Source organism: Cydia fagiglandana, chromosome 1, assembly GCF_963556715.1.
Source record: "Cydia fagiglandana chromosome 1, ilCydFagi1.1, whole genome shotgun sequence".
Taxonomy (NCBI): Eukaryota; Metazoa; Arthropoda; class Insecta; order Lepidoptera; family Tortricidae; genus Cydia; species Cydia fagiglandana.
The window spans coordinates 9562748-9573573 of NC_085932.1; the positions used below are offsets into that span (position 1 = coordinate 9562748).

At 34.3% G+C, this 10826-nt stretch overlaps 1 protein-coding gene across 1 annotated transcript; it reads left to right on the plus strand.

Annotated features, from left to right (window-relative positions):
- The first annotated feature begins 403 nt into the window (after positions 1-403).
- On the plus strand, positions 404-8759 carry LOC134663552 (equilibrative nucleoside transporter 1). The gene is made up of 7 exons (XM_063519949.1): positions 404-968; positions 1752-1918; positions 2206-2351; positions 3251-3685; positions 3832-3917; positions 4610-4809; positions 6743-8759. Exons 1-7 carry the CDS (start codon positions 705-707, stop codon positions 6852-6854), a joined length of 1410 nt encoding a protein of 469 aa, XP_063376019.1. The 5' UTR covers positions 404-704; the 3' UTR covers positions 6855-8759.
- Positions 8760-10826: the final 2067 nt, after the last annotated feature.

Here is a 10826-nt window from a genome sequence, read left to right on the forward strand (position 1 = left end):
TAATTGAAGCTTCAATATCTTCGTTAAACATAAACATAATTGAAATGCTAATGGATAATGAATATATTATAATATAATAATTCAATTATTGCGGAACACCTATTTTAGGAGGTATTTATGTATTTTAGTTCAATATCTGAACTTTCCCTTGGTTCTCTGCTGGGGCGTGACTATAAAATTGTGATCTGATAACCACAATAAAGAATAAAAGCGTTTTTGTTCATTTTAGGTATCGTTAAGCCTTTGAAGTAAAATTAAAATTGCAAGAAATGTCGATAGTTTATCGATATGACTTTATCGACATGGCTACAGCAAGGTGGGCCTCATTGTTAATCGTACACTAAACAAAAGTGGCAACAGTGACAGCTCGCTGAGACACCGTCTCTAATGTCTCTATGCACTTATTGCTTTGCTCTTGAAGTCGCGAGTCGCTCGAATGAGCGCGTAGATTTGCGCGTAGCTGATATTCGATAAATTTCGATCTCAGCTGCGTTTAATACAAAAAAGTAATAAACAAAATCATGTTTTGCATATTCAGGTAAAGGCATTTTATGTTTTGTTTATTTTTGGGTCATTTACATCGCGTCATTAGAACGGTGCTATTGTAACATTTGTAACAAACAAGGACATTAGAATGATCATTAACAATAGAAGTGAAATAAAATAGCTTTCAATCTTTATTGTGGTCAAATATTCACGAGTAAATGGCGTTAATAAATGCTACAAGCATGGACGTGGAAGAGACCGGATCGATTAACAATGAGCCTGTGGACGCGATTGAGAACGAACATGAAGAAGACATTATTGATGACTCAGAGGAGCGCGAGCTGGTGACAGACTCTTGCTCGACAAAGGTGCTGGACACCTCGGAGCAGCCTCGCGACAACTATTGGGTTGTTTATTTACTTTTTTATCTATTTGGCATTACATCTCTTGTGTCATGGAATTTCCTGATTACTGCAAATGATGTGAGTATTGTTTCTTTTTTTTTATTACGCATGTTTTATGAGAAGCTAGCCTTATGTTATGTATTATGACTATGTTATGTATATTACAAAAAATTACGTCTAGTTTTGAATCTAGAAATACATCTTAATGGAAATATTTATATTTTTTTCATAAATTAATTAGGTGAATTATTAATAGTGTGTAAATTGTATTGTTATCTTTATATATAAATCAAGACCCTGCAAAATAAAACTGTTGGCGACTGTTTTTATGTGAAGGTGCATAGCTGATTTTTTACACACTTATTTGGCTTCACTGCTTAAATTTGAACCACTTCCTGATACCTATCTGATCCAGTGAATTTTGGAGCACATCTGTAATTCCAATGTAATAATATGCTAACACGGAGCTGATCTGATGATACAGTCAGAAGGTAGCCAAAGGAACTCTGATTGAAAAACACAAACACATTGAGTTTAGGCTCATTAGAGAGGTAGACAAGCATAAAAGAAGTAGTCAGGAATAAAATTCTGTCACAAAATTTTTCTTTAACAGTAACTTGTCTTTCTCATTGCTTCAACATCACATCATAAAAAAATAAGTAAAATAATGTAAATAAGTATAATAATAAGTAAAATAAGGGTTAGGTTAGGTTTTTTTTATGTGTTTATAATTTTTTTTTATTGTTTTGTAAGTGTTTTTATATTTTACTTTTATATTCATATTATAATTAACCTAACTTAAGAAGAAAAATAAATAAAGATGATAGTAAAATAAGTAATATATTGTTTTCCTATTTTCAGTATTGGATGTATAAATTCCGAGATGTGTCTCCAGTTAATTCCACCCAGTTGGAAATACCACCAGTGCGGAAAACTCAGTTCCAAGCCGAGTTTACTTCCTACCTCAATGTGGCAGCTTCTATACCTAATTTAATATTCCTTATATTAAACTCACTCTATGGGCATTTGTAAGTAATTTATATTAATTTAATTTTAATTTAATTAATTTAATTGTTCCCCGCTACAGCCAAAAGTTGTTGAAAATGGAAGATACAATGAACCGATTAAAATATTTTAAGTTCAATTATTCTCTAGCCATTTTGTCCATGGTACTTCAGCCATATAGTTTTTGTTTTCTATGGAGTTTTCTTAATGCACCATTAACTATTAAATTTAGAAACCTATGCTATTATCTATTCAGTCAATGTCAAGAGAAGTTGAAGATATGATGTATAATTTGGATGGATTATTGCAGAGTATCTGTGAAGAGCAGACTACAAGGATCACTCTTAATGATCACACTGTCATTCCTGGTGACCACCACTTTTGTTCAGATTGACACTGACGAATGGCAGAACACATTCTTCATTGTCACCATGGTGACTGTAGTTATCATGAGCGGTAAGTTAATGTTAAAATAATTAATAGCATTATATTTTGTTAGTTACAACCAAAAACATACTAGATATTTCAGTACCTAACAAAAAGTACAAAAAATTAATAATTTAAAAAAGGGGAGTTTTGACTTCTGATATCAATTTTATTCAGGTTTATTCTAAGATTCTTTTTTAATCTGCAATGAAATTGCATTTTATGAATAGTATTGCTGTGTTAAACCCTATCCCATCCCCTATGCACCGTGTTTTTTTTTTATTTTCGTTAATTTCAAGGGTGCATTCCTGAGCTTAAATCAAGTAACTTTCTCAAAGTCACCGATATTCTAATTAACTCCATTTCGGGGATAATCAATAATTTATTATTTTCCTATAAGGCCTCTACAAGCGTGTACACGATGTTCGAAATGACATTGATATGTCACAGACTTCAATTGTTTGGTTGAGTTAAATGTAATGTCCGTGTTACAACTACGCTATATGCTACATTTAATTACTTTTTTAACTTCATTAAATATATAGTTCTCTTAAACGTACTTAACCATACCCCGAAGTTAACGGATAAATCAATAAAAACACGGTGTATATATACCTAACCTACCCCAGGTTAGGTTGAGTAGTTTTTCCTGTTTCTTAAAGTTTTAACATTGTGAAACAACTGGCCACAATTTTTAATGCAGCATTAAGCACCAAGGAGACCGGTTTTGGCCACTACATCTTTACATTTACACCACTAGTAATTATATAGACTCCAGTTTCTTGAACTTTAAGAACATAACAGACCGGTTTTATTTTCCTGAATTTGTATGGCCCAGAAAGGCCTACTTGAGAAAAACAATGAATTATATTGATAAGTGTGGACGTCTACATTTTATGTCTCCCACAGATAGAGTGTTCTTGTTCCAGCTGCCAGTGCCATATTCATCGGCGGGCTCGTGGGCATCGCGAGCCGCTTCTCGAAAGAGTACATGGCAGCCGTGGTAAGCGGCCAGTCCCTTGGCGGGATCATTGCTGCCATCGCTCAAATCATATCGCTCGCCTTCAAAATATCCCCCTTGCACAGCGCCCTCATATACTTCGTCATAGCTGACATAATGCTGGTCGCGTCTTTAATCTCCTACATAATGTTGTACAAGATTGACTTCTTTACACACCATATTTTGAGGGGCTCTGGTATGGTTGCTAACAGGCACAGAGAAGTGTCCATGGTAGCCGTCATGAAGAAAATCTGGGTTTACGCGTTTAGCATTTTTGCGATCTTCGCGATCAGCATGGCCGTGTATCCCGCTGTCACTGTGTTGGTCGAGTCACATCCTACGACTCATGGAACAGATTGGAACAGTGAGTTATTTATATTATTTATTCATTTTAATCCTAATCATTGTTTTTAAAAAGAATTTCAAATAAATTAAACAGTAGTTGTCTTTATGATTATTTAACATGAGAACGATATACTTAATATATTTTTAATATGTTTTGTTTTTCAGAGATATACTTTGTGCCGGTCGTGAATTATCTAATCTTTAATTGTGGAGATTATTCCGGGCGTTTGGTAGCTGGATTTCTACTTCGAGTAAGTGCCTAATAACTATAGTTAAGATGTTAGAATTAATAAGAGCTCTTAATTGCAGTTCCGACACAACATTTCCAAATATTGTTATTTTACCTTTTAAGTACATTTCATCGTCAACATTTAGAGATCATTTAATGTTAATTTGTATCTACGGAAAAGTAATTACTTAATGTTGTTTTGTCTGATCAATCGAGTAAAAGATAATTCTTGTATCTGATGAATGGATGATAATCAGGTTAATTTATTTACGTACGTAGCGCTATTTCCTAATTAGGTAGGTACATTACGAATTCACACGACACACAAAACCATAAAAAAATTCGCCTGTAGGTAATTGCACCGCGTGTTTTTGTAAGTGTGAGACAATCTACTAAACGAGTATCATTGATATTATATTAGGTAGGTATCTAGGTATAGATAGAATATTTACCTATTATAATATAAGGCACTAGTACCACCAAGGGCGAGTAAGCGATAAGCTATCAAGTATTTTCTCGCTCAAGAAACAAACAAAAGATAGAGATTCCGTGTCGGTAAAAGAGAGAGATACACGGTTACAACATTTTTTTATGAAAATTAGTGAGAAAATTACTTACCTATTTGAAAATTCGTTTTACTACGTGCCTATTCATTATCACCATATGTTTGTTTATGATGTTTTACGATACTTAACAATAACCGAATTATTCCAGCCTCTGAACCAATGGATAATAGGAGCCGCCAGCCTATTGCGTATCATGGGAGTCCCAATGTTGATGCTATGCAACGCGCAGCCGCGGCCACACCATCTGCCGGTCATCTTCGAGTGGGACTACGAGTACATTATGATCATGATCGTGTTCGCTTTCAGCAACGGCTATCTGACCAACATTGTAATGATCAATTCTACCAGGTGAGATTGTCAATTATTTCAACTACTCTAAGTCACTGATAGAAGTCAAGTTTGAAGTCTGAGATCCAATGCTGATGTTATGCAACGCGTAGCTGAGCCCGCATCATGTCTCTGTCAAGGTCATCTTCGAATGGGATTACCGGTAAACCATGTTCATGATCGTGTTCATCTCACAAACATTGTAATGATCAATTCTATCAGGTAAGAGTATCAATTATGTATTTCGATTGTTCTATAGTCACTGATAGAAGCCACAAGCTTGAAGTCTGAGATCCAATGCTGATGTTATGCAACGCGTAGCTGAGCCCGCATCATGTCTCTGTCAAGGTCATCTTCGAATGGGATTACCGGTAAACCATGTTCATGATCGTGTTCATCTCACAAACATTGTAATGATCAATTCTATCAGGTAAGAGTATCAATTATGTATTTCAATTGTTCTATAGTCACTGATAGAAGCCACAAGCTTGAAGTCTGAGATCCAATGCTGATGTTATGCAACGCGTAGCTGAGCCCGCATCATGTCTCTGTCAAGGTCATCTTCGAATGGGATTACCGGTAGTCCGGTACATCATGTTCATGATCGTGTTCATCTCACAAACATTGTAATGATCAATTCTATCAGGTAAGAGTATCAATTATTTCAATTGTTCTATAGTCACTGATAGAAGCCACAAGCTTGAAGTCAGAGATCCACTACTGCGCGTTAGCGTTTCTGTTATGTGGTACGCAACCGCGACCGTGTGAAGTGTATGGAGGGAAAGTGGATATAGATTTAGCTCTTAAAAGCGACGACATCTCTCTATCCCTCGAATATATAAGAGCGATAGTTTGGCAGATGACGAAATTTAAATTTTCGCGGTAGGCCCTCTACATAGAGTAGGTACTACAGATCAAAGGTTATCATCGTCTAAACTAGGTTGTTTTTGTGGGTGTAGGTATTTGATGCAATCTTGATAAAGACTTAATTAATGGTTTTCAATCTCGTCTAGAGTTACCTACCTATGTAGATGATTAGGATTACCACGGTGTATGACTTGTTGAAAGTTGCACAAAGCACTTGTTCTGCTTCTGTCACTGTTATTTAAAATATTCGTTAAATTTTATAGTATGTAATGTTAATTTCCATGCTGACTTTCACCGAACGTCTGCACGTGTCCAGATATCTTATCGCGTAACCTATAGATAATTATTTGCATATTCTCGCATTTGTAATGCAGTCCTGATAACCCAGAGTGCACTGTGACACATCCTTGTTAGGTCAACAGACAGCCGTATCATCTATTCGAGCTGTTTTGTTTTGCTTTATAAGTTAGTTTCCATAATAGGTACCTACTTGAAGATAAACTATTCAGTCCAACATGAGTACAATGCCGTGTTCGTGTGGCGCCGTGTAGATTTACATTACCTGACTCAAATTTTAGATAAGCTAAATTAGGCATATTTTGTTATCATTAGATAGGTATTTAGTTCAATAAAAACGCGTATCTTATTTTTAAATTAGCCTGCCTTTGTTAGAGAAGACAAGAAAGACAATAGACTAATTTAAATGGGAAAAAAGTGACCGGTTATCTAACGATTAATTAACGACCTTTATAATTATAACATATTTTTATGAATTGGCTCTTGTTAGTATCTTGATAATTTGATACATTATACATAGGTGACATTGACAATAAAGAAAACATTATCTTTTGTTTTGGCAACCATTGATAACGATGATCTTGGTAGGTACTTATAGGGATAGAAAACATTATCTTTTGTTTTGGCAACCATTGACAACGATGATCTTGGTAGGTACTTATAGGGATATACAGGATGTCGCGTTTAGTACCGATCAAGCCGATCAAGCGAAGGGCAATGATGAAGAGAATCTACCGACTCGACCACCATGTATGTTTACCGAAAATCACCTGATAACGTTTGTTTCCAGAGTGGTAGAGCTGCATGAGCGAGAGAAGGCGACGTCCGTGATAGCTACGATGCTGAGCATCGGGCTGACGGTGGGGGCTGCCGTCGGAATGCTGTTGGTTCACTTATTATAAACATCGATATAATATTATATCTCCACGCCCCTTACTATGCGGGTGCCTGAGGGTACCAAGGCCTTTGCACTCAATCACCTTAAGGGGAAAGATTTGTTAAAATTAATGGGACAGCAGCAAAAAAAGGAGAAACTGCTCTATCGTCGAAAGAAAATTTTAGCAAACATTTGCTACTTGTATTCTGGCAATACCAATTCATAACACATCAGCTGTCTTGCGATAATCCAGAAGTTGTAAAGCGAGAAATTAAAAAAAAGTAAACAATTTGTTTGGTGGAAATAAGCGCATAGCATATGCTTTTATAAGACAGTCAAGTTGCCTGTAGTTGGAGCTTAGTTTACCAAGGGATTATGAGCTACGAGCGACGTATGAATAAGATAATATTTGGCCAGACAATCACAAAAATTACATGAATAGATCCCATGATGGAAAGAAACTGACATAGTCAACTAGAATATTCTTGCCTTTATTCGTACATATGCTTAAAATGTATTTTAGTGTTGTCCAAATACATATTGTTACCAAAATTTTAAATACTTGCATTAAGTATATTTTGTATTGTTCATTTGAACGTCAGCATATTTACGTGTTATTTGCTGTGTGTTTCTATCTGGTAATTACATCAGTAGAATAGTATGTTCTTAGAGCCATACATACTTAAGGACTTATTTAGAAAATGCATTTTAAAATATGTGATTTTTCAATGTTTGAATATAAGTAATTCAATTAACAATTACATATTTATTTAAAGTGTAGTTTTCAAAATATTTTACTAATTGACATTATAGATTAATATTTGAATGTTACCTGTAATTCTCAAATGAAGTACAAGAAATTCTATAAGCAGTACGTACGGCTAGCACATATTGCCGTGGCTCGCGCGAGATGAAAGGATCGGCGCGACTGATTGATATAGGTAATTAATTATATAGTCGCGCGATTCTCGGCAAGATGTGCTCTAACCGTACGTACTGCTTATAGAATTTCCTGTACGTATAAAAAAAGTTAAGCCGCATTCCTTTTGTATGATTTCACTGCCCTTATTGATTATTTAATGCTCAATTTAAACATTCCTGCAATGTTATAATTTTATTAACTCAAATTATTTGTTTGTACCAAAGTGGTGTTAACTACTGCTTATTTTAACCAATGAAAAGCTTTTTAACAACTCGAATTATCTTAAACTCAGGTAATGTGTAATAGATCTCATGTAGAATAGGTATTCAATTTTAACTACGATTTTGTGTAATTTGTATAAATGTAGATAATTTAATTGTAATAGATTGCACAGACGTAATATGATAATAGGTAGATGTTTTTTTGGACATTCATATTGTTTAATTATTGAATTGTGTTTGTACCTGATGTTAGGTATTATTTTTAAATATATGTATAATGAAATACATCATGATAACTAATCACTCATTTATCATAATAGGTGCTGCAAGGTTAGATGTTTCTACTTGTCATTATTTGTACTTTATATTTGATTTTCTTGTACGTTTTTGATAACTATTTTACGTTGTACTTGGTTGTACACTGATCAGTGGAACCTCGATAACACATATCTTTAGAGAAACTACAAAAACACCTCGTATTTGCTGAGATTTGAAGCTCGAAGGGAAGGGAATGGCATTTTATTGAGTGTTTTGACTTATCGAGGTTACATTAACATTAATACATTTATGTAATAAGTTGACATAATAATTGATCAATGTTAAGTAACTAGGTTAAGTACCTCAATGACTTCAATGTTTTTTCCGGAATTAGCTTTTATTGCGTTAACTATATTAGGTACTATGATCAATGTTATTGTAATAGATTGTACTAGTTTATTTTTCTATATATTAAACTGTGATTATTACGTTTCAATTGATATTATAATTATACTGTTTATGTGATAAATACTGCTTTTGTTTTATAATCCTATATCCATGACATCTACGTGGGATACCTACCTATGTGTGCAAGGCCCGCCATGGCAATAATGTAATTTTTATCAGGATTTAAAATTTTATATTCAATAAAAACAATGATCAGTCAGTCCCATTTTAATAAGTTATGTCATGTAAAAGATAACATTCAATTTAAGCATATATCTAAATGAGAATGATTAGAATATACATATAAAAACTATGAATAAATCTTAATGTACGCGATTCATAACAATAAAACATGAAATATAATATCCTGGCTGGCACCATTCATTACAAAATATCAAAGAAGGGACCATGCTTCAAATTGATTTGGACACTGTTTGCAAATAGGCGCACTGGCTAAGTTTAGTAAATAATTTTTAAATCTCGGAATAGTTTCACAGAACTAACAAATTTTGTTTGAATAAAATCTAATTCTTTAGGAATTTTCAGGCTCAGTGGAACAAATGGAAATTACCCATAATCCATATCCATGTATTTAATTGGTATTTCACGTTTTTAGTCCCTAATGCAGTTCACATTTTTTAACATTTGCTTTATATCAATAAATAGGATACTTATACATAGTTCATGGTCAAAAAAAAACATTAGAACAATAACACATTCTTATTATATAGCCAGTTAAAAAAACATTCCTAAAGTTAAAGAAATGTAAACTATCCGAGACATGGCCACTATCACCAACGTCTTAGGTACAAAAGACATGAGCACAAATTATAATCACACGTTATGTACAACATTGGGTATCACAATTTTATGAACTATATTACAGGGTTACACTACGATTCGATTTATATAATTATAAAACCAACAGCCTTTTGTAGGTTTAGTTATGTTACAATATGCAATACAAATTGAATTAAGTGTAATCATGAAATTGGGTGATTGTCTTTTTCAATGTACAGGCTAAAGTTGGTCAGAAAATTATTGTTTTTACATTTTATATATTGTAGTACCTACCCTTATATTGTACCACGACTCGGCCAGCAATCTTAAGTGTATTCCGTTACCTATATTACCTATATAATATGACACAAAGCACTGAACCAGCATAACCCTGTAACGCCGATATATTACTAAACATAATACATAGGTACATAAAGTAAATCACGCAAAATTATTTTGGCCAACTGTTGGCATCCTTTCCCGTGTCAATACGGCACATTTTGTTTAACCTTTTAACCACGAGCATTTGAGTAGGACATATAACCACGTTTTAAGCGAAATATTGTTTGGGTCTAACTAATAGCAGTCTTTATGTTAATTACCCGGCTATCAAAAAGGGAGTATATATATTAATGGATTCGGCGTAACCTGCGGCCAAATTACACATTTTAACAGGTAGTCCGATGTGTCGGAAGCCGGTGTTGCTCGAAGGGTAAAGTATTTTAAACACAGACCAACCCCTATAGACAGAGCTTATAGGGCGCCTCGCGGTCACCACTCATGCGAGTAATAGCGCTTATATAATATTGCTCGCGCGCCGGTCCGATCAGTATAGGCAGTTTTCTGTGATTTTAAAGCAGCTGTCCCGCCGGCGATATTTAGAGAAAAGCGAGTAAGGTGCTTTTTCGCAAGTGTGTGTTCTCTCTTAGAAAAAGTTCTTAATGGCAGTGTGAACAGTAAGCGATCAACGTTACATATATGCAATGCATCTATTTTATTCACACACGAGAATCTCTGAATTACATCTACAAGTTCACATTTTAAATTTTTGGTAAAGTAATGAGGGCAGGACTTCGTAACTTTAATTATTCAATGTTCTACTTTGCGTTAACTAAAACTACTAAATAATTATCTAGCACCAACCTAATTGCAAATGAATTAATTATGATAGTTATTAACACTACGTGCTACGATGTTAAGAAGTTACACAAAAGCTGCCATTAGCCTTAGTTTATTACTTTTATTAGAATTAACCTTTAGACCGCCAAGCAAAATAGTGAATAGCAAATTTGAGCCTTATGTAAACTATTTAACCTGCGTGTATACCTACTACAAGTAATACCGCTCAGAAGCAGTGCTGAACCAAGGC